The following is a 19,465-nucleotide window of genomic DNA, read 5'->3' as shown; positions in this document are numbered from 1 at the left end:
CGTGTAATATAAAGTCTCTTTTGTCGCAGATATAAAAATACATTTTTTTTTTCGTGTTTTTTCTTTGAGATGATGTGCATAGATACGCAGATGCATTAGAACAAGTCACTGTAATAAAGTATTGTGTTATTGTGTTATTGAAATGTTTACGCATTTGATATGAAATTTCCCCCACGTTCTATTTCTATTGGCAAATACAACCTTTTATGTGTGCTAATCAATCAATCACAAACAGAACAATGTTTCTGCAAAATGAAAGAAGAAAATGCAATTGGTGCAGACTAAATTTGTCAAGTAAATAACTTGTTTTCAATCGAAAATTTCAGGTTTACTTAATGTTTTTTTGTGGAAACCCTTGAAAATTCGAATTGCAGAAATGAGTATAAATGACGACCCAAAAGGCACTGTACCTTATGACGATCTGCTGCAACAATGAATCAACATCTCTACATTTGCCTTTTTTTCCTCTCTGTATTCTTCCAAAGGTACGTTTTGCAGGGAAATATTAAGAAGCTCTTCTTTCAAAATCATCACACATACAGTAAAATTACTAATTCTTCCGCAGAAAACGATAAGGACGCGTCTTTTTCTTCTTTTTCTTTCATAATTCACCTCGATTTGATCTCCATTCTAATGTCTGGATGTCATTAGATTCGTGTGTGCAAGCTCTATCGATTGGATATACTTGGAACTCTCGAAACCTAACACTAAGACCACTAAAACGCTTTTTAGTGACCAATATAAATAGAAGTAGCAAAATGTGGTTCCAGAATTACACGTCAAGGATCCGCAGCTGCTTAGCCACTCAGAGTCCCACTTTTATGATAAGAATCTTCAATATCAAGAGTTCCCAAGGTTTTCCAAAACTTTCCAAGAATAAAATAGACCGTCTTGAAGATCGCTCTGCAAGTACAGTATTCTCTTCTGTAATGTTTTTAGTCTTTTTAAATGAATAAATAATAATTTAAATTTTTAAATGAAATGCAGTAATTAATGCGCTAACACAGCAGCAGTAGCTTAATGTATGGCCTATCTTGTGTATCTTGTGGGACGGCGTGCCTTGATGAAAATGGCCTTCTATTAAAGCTGGCGAAGTCTGTGACAAAAATTTGAATGAAAAATTGTTTCTAATCAGTAGGTCCTTTCATCCTGAAAGAAACAAACTGACTACTTGATATTTGAAGAAATTTTCAACAAATCGTATAAAAATAAGATCTTTGTAAAATCACAAGAAGTTTTCATCTTCCTTAAAGCTCAAAACTGACCGCAGCTGGAACATACTGTGGGAAAAATCTGAGGAATCTAAGGTACAGGAATCATTCTCTAAAGTTTATGATAAAGTGTTGATTGTTTAAGGAGTCGAAACACGGTGGTTTAGTAAAACTACAACATCTTCAAAGACATGGATTCGCTGGAGCTGTGAGCGCTATCAAAGTGTTTGCAATAATGTGTACATGACGAATATTTAACTATCATCATACTTTTCAAACAATATATTCACATCAAAAATTTTATATCCTTGGGGCGCAAATATCTCGGACTCGGCCTTGTTAATGCGTAGCCGCATGTAATTTTTTCAAAAAGGGTTTCAGTTCTAGGTTTTGAGAGTTCTAGTAATACGCAATCGATAGAGCTCGTAAACACAAATATTGGAGTAGAGATCAAACTGAGATGAGTTTTGAGAAAGTGGACGAAAAATACGAGGATTCACGTCTTTTTGGTTTTCTGTCGAAGATCTAGCGGATTTACTGCATGAATTGGACTGCGTAGGGTTCTGAAGTTTGTAAGTGATGAGAAAGCCGAGTAAAGTAGGATTCATTCAGTGAAAATGAAACAATAGCCGGTTATCCGTTACGTAAAATTCCAAGAAGCAGTTCAAAATCGTGGCTCAAATGATGAAAAAAAATTCAAATGATGGCTTCGGTGGGTTGTGGAACCAACAAATCGATTACGAGATCGAACACTTTCATTTAGGAAAATGTTGTGGTCGGAACATTAAGTTACAATTTAAATTGCAAAAAATTACGTGTCATCTGTTTTTTCTGCCTTCTTTTTCCCCGGATTTTCCAGACAAATTTCTTGATCCATTTTTAGATCCGAGGCAAGTTTTGGTTATGGGCATGGACACACTGGTTAGTTTTATGATCTGTGTTTCGAACGAATAATTGATGTAAAGCTGCTTCAAATAACTAGGGGAAATAACACAACAGCGGCGAATTGTCTTTACCAATTTTTTCCGCGTTTTTATTCATCCATAAGTTATAGGTTAATGATTTGAAGTGCTTTCATTTTGATTTGTACTGTCAAACTTTTACGACGATGTTAGAATTCAGCGGTGAAGTGTTACAACGTCATCATCGGCTGCTCATGAGATAAGCGCTTGCTTTTTGTTCTTTCAGAGGACAGCCTTGTGGGACGACGTCGCGCAATGCTGCGCGATGGTATATTATTTTAATCAGTGTTTTGTTTTCTGTTCAAATAACCAGTTTAGACTTAGAAGTAGCTTATGTTAGCATCGACGAACAATCCGTTGAGTTTCAAGGTTTATTTCTAGTTTCTTGCCAACAATTAACAATTATGAGTTGTTTGGAAGCAATCTAAACAACAAAATTTGTTGTACTCACTGCATTTTGCCTTAGTCCTTTTAGCTCTTAGTGTGAGTACAATTATGATGCTTCTTTTGTTCGTGTACGCTGATCTGATCAGCTACCGTGGTAAGGAGTTCTTCAAAGAAAAACAGCTCGTTAAACTGATGCGACGTCTTACACTTCCCTACCTCTGGATTAGCTCCAACAGGCTGCTTAGAGGGCCTATCTGTCATGTTTTTGAACAACGATTATTTGAAAATTGACAAATTTTCAACAAAGAAAAATGTTTCGTCCCACACACGAGTCATAAAAAAATGGCTCGTCGTCAACGTGTCAAACAAAATTCGATTTCTAAGTTATTATTGCAGCGAAATGCGGATCATTCTGAGCAATTTCCACTCACATCATTTTCCTCTTCTGCACATAAAAAATTGATGTGTACATGATAATTTACACGTACGCTCATCATCGAAAACAAGTAGTTGAAGTTAACTAAATCAAATATTACAGATGTCGTCCACGTTCCAATGATTGCTGCCGTTCCTATGTATTACGTAAGTTTCACTCGTACGCAAACATATCTCCTGGATTCGTTACCTGACTTTGTTAACAAATTATTAATGATGTGATGGAACAATGGAATAAGACGACTCTGTGTTGATCACGCAATCTTTTATTTTATTTATTTGAAAAGCTGGAACTTTTCATTTTCGAAATAGAATGGCTGAAAAGAATGCAACACGGAGATTTTGGGAAAAGATTTTGGATTAATCGGCTGCGGTCAACGCATCATAAAAAGTCACTATAGAATCTGTTTAAAAAAGACAAGAAAAAGACAAGAGCCCATGAAAAATTTCTTCGTAGTTATCGTTTCGTCCTCGTACCACTGCGCGAATTCGTGTCGAGATGAGTCTCATACTGTATTCAAAACCTCAGAAGGGATGATATGCATGGTCGCTTCATTCATAAAAATTACCTTCGATTGTTTTTTTAAATTATAATACCTGATTTTAGGTCGCTCATCCAATGTTTGCTTCTTATGGTGAGACCTTTGCTCTCTCATTAACCTTCCTATAAATGCTAATACAAGGATCGTGTAGGACTCGTCTGTTGTACCACGACAAGGAAAAGGATTGCACCGAAGAAGCACTATCCCAAAAACATCGATCCGTAGAAGTTCTAGGTCTAGTTCTAGGTCTTTTGTATCTCGCAGAAGACATAAATCTCACCTGCTGCGTAAGAGAAACAATGATTGTGTTGCATTTTCATGTTCGTGAAGCATTTCTTCGTTTTCTTCTAAATGAGCACCCATTTCAAAATTCCTTTCTAACACTTTTAAAATGTTCAGTTGGAAGTGAGTTTTCAGGGTAATCTTCGATGTTGGGTTCAGTCCAATACTAAAATTGATGGTACTTGGGACGTTGACTGCAATTTCACAGCGAACATGCAAAATACCTTTTGCAAAGAAAGAAATCAGAAACGAATAAAGAGCAGCGTACTGATTACTTTATCCAACGATACTACTGTTTACATCTTCCTGGTGATGAAAAACGAGCGCGTCGAGTGGATTTCACCACTCGTACAATGCGTGAGGTAATGTTTCGGGTGAACTCATGAGTTTATAGATCCATTTTCATCTAGGGCGTCATTTCTGGGTTTGGGGGGACAGGGAGGTTTACGTTTTGCTGCCTTTGAAGCAGCATACCACAATATTGACGATGTTGGAAACTCATCGAGGATATAGAGGTTTATAGGGATGCATAGTTCACGAGAATCTGCGTTATCACAGTCAATCCCCCTGCTAATCCACCAAAAGGCTGTGAGCGGGGTTTCTGTTCATCCGACGATCGGTGACGTTGAACATTGCAGAACTGCACAGAATTGCACGTGCCCTACTGCGTAATAGGTTGCGTCGTTGGGAAAAGAGATCACGTATTGACTTTCCACACGTACACCTTTTTCTGGGTTACTAAGGGGAAAGACAGAAAAATAAAGTGCCGTAAAATATGTACATCTCTATCCTTATTCTTTCGTAGAGAGATCTGAACATCGTCAATTTTGTGACATGGTTTCTTAGGGGGTTTCCTTCGTAACCATAATGGTATTAATGAAATCAACCATCACGTTCTTAAAATAAGATTCAATTGGGTATTTACAAGAATGGTTGGTTCAATGATGTTATATTTGTTAGTTCAACTTGCACATTACAGACTTAAACGAACCACATAACCACGAATCACATAAGTAGAATATTTGTTGTTTTCTCTAAAACTTAAGTCGTTGGTTCAACCACTACCATTCATGAAGAAATCCATCTGCAGACGCGGGTGAGTGAAAGTTATTATAGTACAAACTTGTAGCATTAGTGTTTGTAAGATATGAGATCGATTTAGGTTGGTCGAAAATATTTGTGGTTTTTTGAGTGGTAGAGAGATTTTCTTGATTTTTTTTTTCGTGGAAGTGAGGGATCAGCGAATATATTAGTGTACAAGTGTGGAAAGATTTGACCCGTTTTGAGTTGACTGAAGCGAAAACGAGGGGCCTCTACAGGCCACGCCGTGTCTAAAATGATGCGACCGGTTCCTGAAAGTATTGAATTGATCATTGAGCTAATGGAACATGAACTGACGAAAATTATGTGTATAACAATTGGTGGCAGAATAACGTTTTTCGAAATAAGACCGTGCACTGCTGGTCCTAGGAAGATGTGCCAAACCACCGCTTCGTATGCCAGACTATGATTATGCCCAAACTACTGAAACATGCAATATATCACCTGACTTATGTTTGCCAGGCGCATACGGTTGTGTCCTGCAGTATCCACTAAGTCCCAAATGTGACACCGGAAAACAACTGTTCTTAGGAAAATGCAACAGTAGAAAAGTTGGTTTAGCGAGTCTTGTTATCAACATGAGGATGGTGTCCGAATCGGACATTTACGGATGAGAAATTGTGGTTCAACACCAGCTTTGATTTTCTTCTTCGCTTTCGCTCCAACACCATGCTACGGAGAAGTAGCGCAACTTTCATCGATTAGGACCTCCTCAATTCGCTAGTGGACTTTTGAGGAGATAGCAATGAACGACATTCACGGCGAATATAATTGTCTTACGGAACATCTTCAGTTCTGTGCGAGGAAAGCGAAAAGTTTTAGAGCCACCGCTTTGAGCAGCCAACTTCTTGTTCCTTGCTCGCCTATTCAACACCACAATTCTTCTTGCTTTGAGTACGCTTTCAAAAATTTGAGCATCTTGCAGCAGGAAAATGCGGTGTCTGGCACATGCCAAGAAAAGTAAAATTAGGTGGGCCGGATGCGTGGTGTGTCTTAACGAAAATCAGCAACTGTATAGCCAACACAATGTTCAGAGTTTTTTCTACAGTCCTTTAAAATAAAAATACGATACTCTTTGTGTACTTCTTGAGAAGACAAGTCACTTGTGGTCGATCGGGACAAGTGGAAAAAGTATTGGTGCCCGCTAGAGCAAATTGACGAACAACGAGAGCACAGGTGATGTAAAGGATTTCATTCTTGGATTTCAATCAAAGCGCCAATTTTTAGATAGTCTTCCGTTTCTTCGAATCCTTTCTTCGAAGCGGCTGTCAACATGTTGTTGTCATCCATATTGATACTTCGAGTCGAACAAGCTTTTGCATCGATCAGAGAGAGAGTAAGGAGAAGTGGACCAAGCAGGCGAATTTCAGGTCCCAATGAATGAGTAAATGATCCCATAAGACCAAAATTCAGAAGTTCATGGTACCGCCGGAGATTTATACAGGGTATATTTGTGTTCTTTAATCATGCGTAACTCATGTATTATGTGGCAAAAGATGGGAACGTGTTTGTGCTGAGAAGTCTCTAGCAGTAGCACTCAACCAAACAGCATAGAAGAACTTGGGGATGAATATTAAGGATCTTACTCCTGGAAGGACTCAGAGTGCTGCAAACTATACACCGACGACGGTGGAAAGAAACTTGTGGGGCAATATAATTATAATTCTAGTAAACATTATAATCAAGCTTTCTGATGTATATTTATTATTTTCATTATTGTTATTAACCTTCTCATTGTTTCTTTCAGACTCCTTTTTTTGCCTTATATCATGTAAGAGGTCAAAATTCATGTTTCTTAGTGGAAGGGGAAATTTCGAGTGTTGTTCCGAGGGGGAATAATTTTGCTTAAGAAGTTTCTCATGAATTTATTAATGATCGGAGTCTGACTAAACTAAACTAGTTCCTCTTCTTTTTGTGAAGACGTTTCTTCTTGTGAAGGTTTTTGCGCAAACGAGCAGCTGCTAGTTTCCGAGTCTTAAATGGGACAAGCATGTCGGTGTCGGACATGTGACCATGTTCAGGAAACGTCAGTTAGACACACATCAGTGCTAGGTCCAGTTCAAAAGGTAGAATTCAGCAGAAACTGCTCTATTTAAGAACCTGTGTGGAAGGAATGCACATGGCTATGAACTTCAGCCGGATGATGGTGATGTTCATGCTAAAATGATAGAGGTCAAGAAATTCGCCAAAAATGCCTCAAAACATTAAATCTGGATTGAACTGATATTGAACTCACCACTTCGTACGGGATAGCAGGAGCCGCTGCGACAACCGGTGCTGCTGCGACCACGGGGGCGGCCGCTACAAGAGGTGCATGATGTTCCACTCCAACAGGGATTGCTGGAAAATAATTGCTACTGTTTGTTGATCAACCTGTTCCAGAAATAAGACGAGGCAAACAGTGGTAAAATACATAAAAATTGCAACCAGGGTCAGTAGAGTTCGAAGCAGTATCATCTGATTTCATTCTCATCTCATTTCTATAAATGGGCGAATCGAAAGATTTCTTTATCCATATAATTTTTTATGACTACCGAAAATCCATTTCCTTTTTTTCCACTGAACTAATTGCTATGTAAGAAAAATCGGTAGTCCATGCACCTGTGTTGTGAATTCCACAAATTCTTTTGCTTTTCTTCGCCCAACTGACAGTATTCGAGAAAGTGCAGACTTAAGACAACGAACTGATGCAGCACTCATGAAATGACGATGGTATTCGGAAGAGGTAAATCAGAATAAGGGATTAATGATTAATTTTCCTTAATTGCTGAGAAGTGCATGTAGTTATCACAGTAGAACCTATTAAAGCACTGCCTATTTTAATCGTATTGCACAGTGTTCCATCTTCTTACATTTCTGGGTTCCTTCCTCCAGTGCAGCTGCTGGTCTGCTACCAAATAATTACCTATATACTGCTTCTCTTAAATGCTAAATAACTAGCCATTGACTACGTTCAGTGCTAGTTTCGTTGTCTCTTATTCCGTAGTTTTTTTCTCAAAGGCAGGCAAAATTGATGTAGCAGGGAAATCTGGTGGAAGACGAAGAGTTCGAGCTGTAGATTAGAACTGTGAGGGTGGCCACACTCGATTCCCCCGAATCGTCCTGAAAAATGGCGTGGGAACGGCGTTTACTCCTACGAGGTACGTTAGAACGCGCCCTTTTGTACTAGCTTCGCCTCCCCTCCCCCTTCCCCCTTAACACCTTGTTCATTGATTTATTTGAATAGGCTCTTCGACCGCTCACTCGTACACAGGACGGGAGCGCGAGGGCGGCGCGTTTCAAGGAATTAAGGCCATTTCCCAAGTCGTTTTTCAGGACGATTAGAGGATACTGGGCGTGGTCATGTGCAAACGTAATCTACATCTCGAATTCTACATTGTCCATGAGAGATTCAAACATCGAACATTTCATGACACGCTGCCTCTACACATTACTAGTTACTGATATTATTATAGGAAAACAGACCTTCTTCGAAACCATGCATATGCTCGAAACTTGCGAGACTCCTGAAATTTTATTTGCTTTTTTTCTTCATGGAAGGCGATATTGTCAGCTTGAATACTCACACTCACTGAGCTCTTAGAACAAACAAAAGTTTGCTTTTGAAATTACAGACCAAATTTGCCTCCATAAGAGTCCAGAGAGTGTGACAAACGATTACAAATATGGATATATTTACTTATCATCAGTAGTTTCTAAAAGGTACCTTTGATTGGAGACTAGGAGAACCAGTGCAGCGAAGAGGTAGATACTGCTCATAGCTGAACGTGACGTTGTTGCAGCAATACTTCTATTTATATCATTGCCGCTGCTTTCAGTTCCTTTTACGAACAACCAAAAAACTACAACATAAACTTGCAGTGCTCAGAAAACCTCTGTGCATCACAGCGGTTTTTCATGCGTTAATTGTTGCGGAAATTGTAGGTAAGTACCTTCCAGAGAGCAGTGTAGAAAATGAAAAGTAATGCAAGAATGCGACGTTTGCCGCATGGCCACTAGCTGTGATTCTATCATCTATGGAAGTCTGTGTTTCCAGAACACTGTGAAGTTGGAATGCCTCCACCGGTAACCAGAGACTGAGAGACCGTGGTGAGTGTAGTGATACTGTAATGAAGAGACTTACTTACTTGACTTGATCCTTTTATTTCCATCGCAATTATCCTCCCAAGGACTTGGACACGTCTCAGTAGTTTATTTCTTTTACTTTTTCCTACACCTTTGTACTTTCTGTGTTCCAGAGGGACTCTTCGACATCAAACATTTTGTTCCTTATCGTTTTATATATGAGCGGATAAATTCTGAACATAACAATGATAGCCTTGTAGTCGAAGTTTTATAGAATATAGAATATTAGAATATTAGGATTTATAGAATTCTGTATTACTTAGAAGGAATCAAAGAATACTGTCATAGAAAATCACTGTGACCTACGAAGCTACGAATGTTCTTTTAGTTGATACGGAGATTCTTTCAATAACAGGCGTGGGAACATTACCGTTATGCACATCAACACATCGTTATTGTTATAAGTGGTTGTTCTTGATAATGTAGAACGTATTTTCAGAATAATCTGTGTTCTAGTTGCATTTCAAGTGTTTATTCGCACCTGAAATACATCTAAAATTTCAGGTTTATTTGGGCACTTCTCTAGAGTCAACCGAAATTTGCGAATCACTGCAGGAGTATAAATGGAAGTTTGCATGGTATAAGGCGTTACAAACAGTTATGCGTCGTTCCTCTATTCTTTTCGTACTCATTGCCATCGCCACTTTGAGGTATAAGTATTTTTCATATATATCATATATTAACTGATATGAATCAAAACACATCGCTTCGATACTTTCATGTTCCAGCAGAATTTTCAACCGTTACAAACTGCAATAAATCTCGGGGGCTTCACTTGGTGACAGGCTCGGCCAAATTCGAACAAAATATTCAGTGCCACTCCTCACTACATAATCTGAGGATTGGAATGGGATAACATGGGAATGAAATTTGATGGTCAGCACTTACAGTATTTTCGTTTCGCGGATGAAATTAACATCCAGTATCAGTAGGGCAGAATTGATGCTGGTCGAATCTGAATAAACATGTAAAACGACCCTTCTCTAGCAGAGCCTGGACAAGACGATGTTGATGACCCACGTCTGACTTTTAATTCATGCTCGACGGAGCGAATATATCCAGCTATGTACAGCTAGATTCGGAAATTAAGGTGATGAACGACCTCATCACCGAGCTGGGCACGAAAAAACGAAATGCTAGGGGAGCATACGAAAGCATAGGAGATGTAACGGTGAAGACGAAGAAAACGTGGCTCCATGCTCGTGAAAGACGCTTTCTCGTTTCTTCGCAAGCCGGGAGAAATTCCATTCCAGTCACCACTCGCCAGTCTAATTCTCCATTAAAAGAATGATGCTAGGAGTATCCCGTTTTACACAAGTGAGGGACGGGATTCGAAGTTCAGTCCCAAGTCAACAATCGAAAATCAGAGACGGTGCCGCGCATGCCAACAAAAAAGAAATTGAAGCGGCCTTTCAACGGCAATCGGTGGAGCGACTGTGTACCACGCGATATCAAACGCACTGCAGGAAGACCGCCGAGACGACGACTTCTTTACGAAATCTCTTGAAGAAAAATACCCCTTCTTTGCATCCACCCAGGAAAGAAGCCACTTGCGGGCTCTTGCGCACGACCGGGACAAATGAAAGTGTTAATAGTGGCGCTCGCTCGAGCAAATCGACGAACAACCGTAGCACAGGACAGCAGATACTCAGGCATATAAAAATTATGCTACTATTTAATACTATTAAATATTAGTACTACTACTAGTGCTACTATTTAGATTGAGATAACAGACCAAATTAAATTGAAGTTAATTAAATTCCATGCCTATCGTACTTGCCAAGGTGTGCTGATTTCGATTCGGACTTTAAATTTTACCTGAGAAATGATCCAACCATCCATGATCTTTTTTTTGAACCATACATCCATCCTATTCAATCCAAGAACTTAAGTGTATAGAGTAGTGGTACTCTTTCAGTACTTTCTTCTGTAACAAACAAGTGTTTTAGGGCTGAGGCTAGCTACTATCACCACAATCTTCACGGACACCGTTTGACCGGTTCGTTACATCAAAGGTGTACTGTTAAAAGTTATTAGATTTTTCAGAGGATTTACACACATTTCTGATAAGATGTTTGTCGGTGACTCATGTAGACATTACCATCTATGTATTTACATAAAATACTCTATTATCCCCTTGTATCTACATGGAAAATGGATTTAGGTTAGGTCAGCATAGAAGTAGAAATAGTTGCAGTGAAAGAAGTATAGTGAAATGTACTGTTTTATCGTATAAATAAGTTAGTTTGAAAATAATAAAAAAAATAAAATAGAGAAAAGTAATTGGAATTTTCTAGGACACGTCCACCACGTTTCAGCAGTAGCTCCTCTTCACTACGTTGTAAGTTTTATTTGTGCAAGCAAAGACAACAGTTTTCTTAGTTTATGAGTGTTTTCGCATGCCTGAATTATACGTACTTCAGCACCACCCTCTTCTTCATTTCCACCATGGTGGGTGTTCAGAATGTCCAAAACTATTTTGCTTTGTAGTATTCGCGAACATCTGGATGAAGCAACACATTCCTTCTAGGTCACGGTGGTTTGATTCCATTCAAGCGGAAGCAGAAAGGTGGAATAGCGAAGAAATGAAAGAGAAAGAAATTACTCGTAGACGACATGGACAGTAAAATTTGAGAAGCTAACAATGCTTCACTGTCACATTAGTCCCATAGTACGCTACATAATAAAAGTTCGCAGTCAAAGTGGAGTCACTATTGCACATAGTGATGTGACTTGAGTGGCTTGTTGTTCTAACTTCTTTCACTTTTTCTTCTCTTTTTCTTTTTTTTTCTTCGAAAAGTCAGGGATTCTTAATCGAGAAATTGCCCGATTAATCAGAAACATTTCGGCTATACTTGCACCTATTAAGAAATGACAAGTTCTATAAATTATTGAGACTCATGCGCAAAGCTATGGGTGTTGTCGAGAACAATTCTAGAAAGGATTTCCTACAGTAGCATCCATATTTGACTCTTCTCAGGTCCTTGCAAAGATGAGCGGAACATTGATTATATTGCTTGAGTTTTTGCTATAGTGTGCCTACGAGGTTTTTAGATGGAACCTTTATTTGTCTGACGTTTCGGCTTTTTCGCCGTCTTCAGAGGCCTAAATAGAGGATGACTGGAACAATGCTACGTTTATCCCGTCAAGTGCCACACCTGATCTACACGCAGTAATACTCATTCGCTGATACACTGAGTGACAAGTGCGTGCAACCAGCCGCGCCACATCCGGTGGAGCAAAACGTAAGACCATTTTCAATGTAGATGGGTTTCTGTTTCCACTACCCTGAACGATTATCGAAACACTGACCCAGGGTGGTGTGGCACTTGACGGGATAAACGTAGCATTGTTCCAGTCATCCTCTATTTAGACCTCTGAAGACGGCGAAAAAGCCGAAACGTCAAGCAAATAAAGGTTCCATCTAAAAACCTCGTGGGCACACTATAGCAAAAACACAGACAGAATATGCCAAGGTTTCAAGACAAAAGAACATTCGAACTACTACATGAAGTACCGCCGAATATGTTCTTTCTCGTACGCGAAGCATTATCGCCAGAAAGTGGTGACCACACGTCAATCCGTGATTTTTCTCTAGCGATGCAAGACGAATGGGCTGATTCCTAAGTTCATTTCAAATAAGAAAATAGGTACTACGTGCAATCTTCCTGAGAATCATCCTATAATCTGTAATATTTATCGATCCATCTTAGGAATTGTAATTAAGGAAAAACAGCATGTATTGTACTCGTCATTGTTAAAATGTATTTCGAAAGAACAGGCCTGTCGTCGTCTTCTACCTGAACAAGTATGGAGGAGGATTGAAAGTGGATCCAGAACGATCTGCGATTCTATTCGGTCTAGCGTCAGCTCGACCCTGCGCGTAAAGTACGATAGACTTTTGGGTATGGAGAGTGGAAACCATCCCAACAATGGAAGTAGTTCACGTAGACTCCACCGAGCAATTGACACAACAGCTCCAAATGCTGTTAATGTACTCGACAACATTCATTTGTCCGATAATGCTGTTGACTTTCTGAGTCTTGGACCATCATTTTCAATTTCACATCGAATCGATGGGTCAACATTCCGTAAAGTCACAGTAGGCCTCCACAAGCTTCGGGACCAGCTTCGAATCAGAGCTAGGAATGAAAGTAACCATCAGTACGCTGCACCTATAAGCATTATTATTTAAGCAAAATTTAGAATTCTATTATCTGGGGTGTTGTCCGCTTATAACCATCATAGACGACTCACCCTTAACAATCTCACGCGTGAGCAATGGCAGGGTTTCAAGGAAATCCGCGAAATGACTACAAGAAGTGACATATGCCTTTCAGTAAGCGATAAGGGTGGGGAATTCGTAGTCATGTCACAGGCTCTTGATCGGGAAATAACAAATCTTCACTGGGGAACGGTCAAGAGGTACCCGTATGATGTGCCGCCGCGTATCCCGGAGGCTAATGAGCGTCGTTAATTGCACCTCGCGTCTCCTAATACCGTCATAATCGCTACAGTAGCCTGATTGCTCCTCTTGTGCTACGTCTTCAAGACGCCCCGCCCACTCCGCCCTCCCCTCCCATTTCGCCGCGTCTACCGCTATTACGACGATTTTTTTTTTTCGCCGCGTCCACAGCTTTTATAATGCGCTTTTAAAATCGAACAAAAAGGAAAGTACCTGGTATTAGATGTTGTTCGAAGGTCTACATAAAGTGTGCTTGTAAGTTAATATAAAAGAAGGAAAGAATGAAATAGGTTTGTATAAGTGACATGCCATTTAGAAATGCGGGTGAAAAAGAAATTATCCTGTCTCGACTTGTTAGGTGAAAAACACTCATTCATCCCTGGGAGTGCAAGAGATGTTTCAAAAAATGTCCCACTGATCGGTGTTATGCTATCTTCTTTACCTTTTTTCCCTTTCTAGGATTTCTTTTTGTTTATCTAGCTGGGTAAAACTGGCATCCAACGATTAACGAGGCGTGAATAATGCCTCGCAGACATACACTGTACCTAAAGGTATATCTCGAAAATACAAAGCTCTCTGTTCGCCACTAACACACCTAACCTCTCGTATTGATTTTATGTAGAGAATAGATAAAAATGAAGCGATAAAACGGTGTTGAAAGAAGTTTGAAGAACCATACAAAGTTCTATTATATAAAACTGTATAAAACGTACAAGCAAGTATTGAAGTACTTGACAGACGCTCGATATAAACTTTATATCTATGTAAAATTTTGAAAAGGTAAAATGTAGAAAGGAGTTAAAGAATGTATACAAAGTAATAAGCGCATAATGTTGCTGTTATTATAGGTGCTGCAGTTGAGGTTGAACACGAATTCGCTGAATGACATCGTGACAAACACATACTTATGCACTACTAGTTTATATAGAAAACTTGCTTGGGGCATGAAATGTGTTAAATTATGAGATCTTTGAAAATATATGTATGTTATTCTTTTTCCTGGAGCATCTTTTTGAGATAATTTTTACTTATATAAAGTTACATTGGATAGAAGGATCCAATTCTTCTCTTTTATTCCCAATAATATGCGTTTGGTTTACTATATCCGTACATCAGAATTCGCTGCGGCAATTCGTTTTTCACTCCCATTCCTTCAAAATTCGCACTATCCACCGCTTCATCGCGACGCGAACGTCGCGCGCGGCGTTGATCAGAGAGCAATAGGGAGGCGGGATGTAGGTGATCTCAGACGGTCGTGGAGGATGCCTAGCTGGTGGAGCGGCAGCCGTAATTACGCGGAGGAGCGCGGTGCTGAAGGGAGGACATGAGCGGTCAGGCGGTTTTCACGGGTACCTCTTGTCCCGCACCCATCTTCACTTGCAAGATGAAACGATCTATCGCCGCGTAACAGAGAAAGAATTCCTTGTGCAGTGCAAACGCTTGAATCATGTATGGATGACTATGGGAAAATCTGCTGGCCTTGACGAACGATTTGTTAGCCGCCTAAAGCTTGACAAACCGACCTGCCCTGTGTTCTACAGCCTCATCAAAACGCATAAGCTGAAACCCGATGAGGTCAACTCAACATCAGCGACCACATTCAAGATCCGACCAATAATAAGTTGTGTGGGAGGACCAACGGATCGCATTTCGTGGTTCCTTAATAAAATCGTGAGTCAAATTTTGCCTAAAATACCATCTCATTTGTCGAACACGCACCATTTCCTTGAGCGATTACGCAATGCGAGAGTTGAGGGCAACTGCGTAAGAGAGTCCTTTGATGTAACCTCACTCTACACGAATGTAAAAAACAGTGAGGCGCTGCAAGCTCTCTCTGAGATGATAGATTTATATGGTAACAACTTGGAAACATATGGACTAAGTAAATTTCGCATAATAACGCTTATCAAGGAATGCCTGAATTGTAATATCTTCAGGTGGTCAGGAAATTATTTCGCGCAACTGAGAGGGCTAGCAATGGGTCAACGATTAGCACCAGTACTGGCGATCTGCTTCATGAGCAGAATCGAAGAACCAGTGCTTTCGCGTAGACCAATAATGTATTGCAGATATATTGACGACTGTTGCATCATAACATCAACACAGTCTGAAATGGACGAGTGTTTCCGAATACTCAACCAACAATCGCAATATACAAGACTCACACGGGAAACCTCAAAAGAAGGATGGCTTCCGTACCTCAACACACAAATAAGTACTTCAAACGGCATTATTAGAGTAAAGTGGTATGTCAAAGAAAGTTGCAAGAACATCATATTGCACGCCAAATCTGCACATCCGACTGCAGTAAAACGCGCATTGATTCGTAATACGTTCAAAACCGCTAGTGAAGTATGCACTGGCAACCAAGAACGACACGAATCACGAAGACTAGCCTTGAAAATCGCATGTGCCAATGACCATACAGTACGTCCGCATTACCGAAGAACTCGCACTGTAAATAGCAATGTTCCGCGCGAAAACAAAATTTCTCTTTGTCTTCCTTTTATCTCTGACAGTGTCAGTGCCGCTGTTCAGCGCAGCATTATCCAAGCACAATTACAAAATGACGTGATCTTGGTAAATATCCCAAATGCAAACATCAAAAGCCAGCTTGTTAGAAACAGACTATATGATAGATACTGCGTCTGTGAAAGATGTGTTATTTGTCCTTACGGAAAAACAAGCGACTGCGCAAAAATGGGGGTAATATATGAGATTGAGTGCTTGATATGCAATGCAACTTACGTTGGGGAGACCGGTAGGAATCTTGGAGTGAGGATTAATGAACACATGGCGGGAAAACGACGAAAAAGTTTGATAACACCACTAGGAAGGCACAGACACGAGGCCCACAACGGAAACGATTACAATGTGAAATGCGTTATACTGGCTCACGAAACAGAAATATCGGCAAGGAAGACGTTGGAGGCGTTTTTTATTCTTAAAAGAAACCCTTCAATGAATAATAGGAATGAATGCTTGTCGATAACGAATGAGTTCTTGCCACTTTTACCGCTCTGTGACCTATAACCGCCTGATATTCTGTGTGTAGATCAAATAATCTACGTCGCTGGTGATCTACACGCAGTAATACTCATTCGCTGGTACACTGAGTGACAGGTGCGTGCAACCAGCCGCGCCACATCCGGTGGAGCAAAACGTAAGACCATTTTCAATGTAGATAGGTTTCTGTTTTCACTACCCTGAACGATTATCGAAACACTGACCCAGGGTGGTGTGGCACTTGACGGGATAAACGTAGCATTGTTCCGGTCATCCTCTATTTAGGCCTCTGAAGACGGCGAAAAAGCCGAAACGTCAGGCAAATAAAGGTTCCATCTAAAAACCTCGTAGGCACACTATAGCAAAAACACAGACAGAATATGCCGAGGTTTCAAGACAAAAGAACATTCGAACTATATTGCTTGAGATCTACGGCAAAACCGTGGAGAAGTGGCCAAGTCGGTAACTCTTGTTGCAAACATATTGTAAGTATGTTCTTTGGGCTGGCTGCTACTATGTAAGGCGAACTTTTTTGTCTCAATAGTTCCTAGTCCTGACAAGTGATTCAAAGAAAGCTCCAGGTGCTGGAAAAAGGCAAAGAATCATGAAAGATACAAGACCATAACTGATTTTTATTAAGAGCTAACCTTTCTTTATTTTTACCTCAGTTGAAGCCTGGGAAGTTAAAGATATAAGTTGTTACTCTTCCGAGAGAAAGAGGTGTTATTCACCTTTTCATCTTACTATGGTCTGAAACATCTCGGAACAAAGAACATACTCGAAGAACAAAGCATGTATTAAACTAGGACATAGTATACGTGTTGGACTTCTAGACGAAACTGGACCATATTTTGCGGCAAAGGTGAATAGTAACGGTTTTTGTGAGATTTTATGACACCCGGCGAGGTCTAAACACGAACCGTTTGTCTTGTTTATGACCGCGACACATTCAATACTTTCTTTGCGTCACCTCCGTACTTTTTTGGGACTTCTGGTCATCATCCAAGAAAAAACTAGAAAGGTGTGCAATATACATAAAAATTCAATAATATAACTCGTATAGAAATTGTGGGGTGGGAGCAGCGTAGTCGGTAAGGGATTTCGCTGTCTGTACGATCGATCGGAGGTACGAGTCCGCCGTAGTGCCTACCAAGATCCTTCCAGGGTCGATTTTTGGTGCCAGACTTGTCTGGGAGGACAAAAACACTGACCTTACCCATCCGCTAGCCCTTGCGTCATTGTACAGCCCATTTACACGTTGGTTAACCTTAAACGATTCTGAGTTGAAGTGAACGTGATAGCGCATCCCAAGCGGATCGATTGAACAACGCCAGATACTCTATTCGTTTATGTTTTATAAAACGTCGTAACTCCAAATCACATCATATATCATTCTTATGGTTGTGTGGATGCTAAGGAATGTTAACCGCTACGTAACAGCGCTATTACCTTCTTCGTTTGCAAGTATTGTAACCAGCTATGTTCCTTACCGAAAGCTCGTTGGTTCCTTTTTTTTGGGGTGCCCGGCGGTGAATAAGGTTCAACGCCATTCTTACTATAATTGTGAATCAGTATTGCAAGCTCTGTTTCGAATTATCCTCTTTAGTTATTTAATAACCGTCAACGTAAACCGTAAATAGTGATCGGTAACACCTTCTAAAAATAGAAGACAAGTAAACAATTCAGATAATACTTCATATTCGAACATATCGAAACGTTTCTTTATTTAATGATGTTTCTTGCATAAAGAGCTCGTTTTCATTGAATGTGGGGCCCAAGCATCTTTTCCGGTCGTTTCGTTGCCTCGCCAACAAATCAAGATTTTTGGTTGATGTTGACAAAATTTTTAAGCCGTATCCAGCTGAGCTCTCAGCTAGTAACGCGAACTCGGGGTTTGAACTAGAATGGGTAGCTCGCCCTTGACTAGCACTTGCTAGCGCCACGCGGGTGTTACCTCAAACTTGGATAATTAAACCTTTATATTTTTTCCAAATATATTCATATATTAACGATAAGTAACGCTAGATTAAATGAAATGAGTGAACTAATTTAATGAAATAAACTAAGTGAGAAAAGATGATTCAAAGCAAAAAATGAGAGAAAACAACGCGATGCATGAGCTAGACGAGTGTTCTCTTATATGCCTTCGACAGACAACATTTCCACAGATGTACGCAAGAGATAACAAGCGAATAACTGTAGAAATCAGTAAATCACATTTCTCACATTTCTATGCTCAAGAAACAATCAAAGTACAATACATAAAGCACATCGGATCAAAATAGATCACTAAAATATCGTTCCATTTTTAGGTCGATTTTATCGACAGCTAGCGCATCCCATGTCGTTGGCTCCCCCGAGAGTGTTTAGTATCCCTTGAGATCCACTTTTGTATTCTTATATACGTTCACTTATCGTCGATTCTTCTCATAATGTGACCAGTCAGTACATGCTCCTGCTTTCCATATATATTTCGCTGGGTCATGAAGAAAGGTCATTGCCCTTTAAGTGGGGTCTGCGAAGTTTGACTAGGTGTTGTGGGCACTTGTTAAAGTTCAGAAGACATCTCTCAAGAGCTTAGTGAGTAGTGAGTAGCTTTCTAGACGTGGCAGCGGTGTCCGCCCACGTCTCCACTGCGTAATAGAGCGTTGTAAGAACTCTGAAGTCGAACAGACGAACATGGAGATAATGGTCTGTTAGTTCTTCCGCAGCTTCCCTGGATGGTGCTGCCCAAGCTGCTCTCATCCTTCTATGTAAACGAAAAAGTCAAAAACGGTGTTTCTTCCTAAGAGGGTGTGCATGTCATGGATTGGCGCTTCTGTTTGAAAACTTCCGGTATGTCAACTTCCAAGCGGGAGTACTGCATGTTTGCGATGCATTTTTCGTGGATTTTGCTTGAACACTGTGTATGAGGAAAAAAAAACTGGAGAAATTAGGTGCTCTCATACT

At 40.1% G+C, this 19,465-nt stretch overlaps 4 protein-coding genes across 5 annotated transcripts; 2 read left to right on the top strand and 2 right to left on the bottom strand.

Annotated features, from left to right (window-relative positions):
- Nucleotides 1–386: 386 nt before the first annotated feature.
- RB195_005059 (uncharacterized protein) lies at nucleotides 387–11,672 on the top strand (the record flags this gene model as incomplete). Its single annotated transcript, XM_064177348.1, has 5 exons — nucleotides 9,646–9,695; nucleotides 10,995–11,044; nucleotides 11,343–11,386; nucleotides 11,469–11,496; nucleotides 11,576–11,634. 5 exons carry the CDS (start codon nucleotides 9,646–9,648, stop codon nucleotides 11,632–11,634), a joined length of 231 nt encoding a protein of 76 aa, XP_064034473.1.
- RB195_005061 (uncharacterized protein) lies at nucleotides 433–3,762 on the top strand (the record flags this gene model as incomplete). The annotated part of the gene is made up of 5 exons (XM_064177351.1): nucleotides 433–485; nucleotides 2,095–2,132; nucleotides 3,099–3,142; nucleotides 3,603–3,630; nucleotides 3,689–3,762. 5 exons carry the CDS (start codon nucleotides 433–435, stop codon nucleotides 3,760–3,762), a joined length of 237 nt encoding a protein of 78 aa, XP_064034476.1.
- On the bottom strand, nucleotides 3,780–9,071 carry RB195_005060 (uncharacterized protein; the record flags this gene model as incomplete). 2 transcript variants are annotated; one of them, XM_064177349.1, is made up of 6 exons in its annotated part: nucleotides 3,814–3,884; nucleotides 7,021–7,078; nucleotides 7,157–7,260; nucleotides 8,386–8,426; nucleotides 8,627–8,681; nucleotides 9,044–9,071. In XM_064177349.1, the coding sequence occupies 6 exons, from the start codon at nucleotides 9,069–9,071 to the stop codon at nucleotides 3,814–3,816; spliced, it is 357 nt and encodes a 118-aa protein (XP_064034475.1). The 2 variants fall into 2 exon arrangements, with proteins under 2 accessions (XP_064034474.1, XP_064034475.1); XM_064177350.1 differs by lacking the exon at nucleotides 7,021–7,078 and having other exon boundaries at nucleotides 3,780–3,884.
- A 1,069-nt stretch (nucleotides 11,673–12,741) lies between the features above and the next one.
- Nucleotides 12,742–13,053, bottom strand: RB195_005058 (uncharacterized protein; the record flags this gene model as incomplete). Its single annotated transcript, XM_064177347.1, has 2 exons — nucleotides 12,742–12,922; nucleotides 12,977–13,053. The coding sequence occupies 2 exons, from the start codon at nucleotides 13,051–13,053 to the stop codon at nucleotides 12,742–12,744; spliced, it is 258 nt and encodes an 85-aa protein (XP_064034472.1).
- Between the last annotated feature and the right edge of the window lie 6,412 nt (nucleotides 13,054–19,465).

Source organism: Necator americanus, chromosome I (genome assembly GCF_031761385.1).
Source record: "Necator americanus strain Aroian chromosome I, whole genome shotgun sequence".
In the NCBI taxonomy this organism is placed as follows: domain Eukaryota; kingdom Metazoa; phylum Nematoda; class Chromadorea; order Rhabditida; family Ancylostomatidae; genus Necator; species Necator americanus.
Note: the sequence above shows the minus strand (reverse complement) of the source record. Positions and strands in the feature narration are given on the sequence as shown.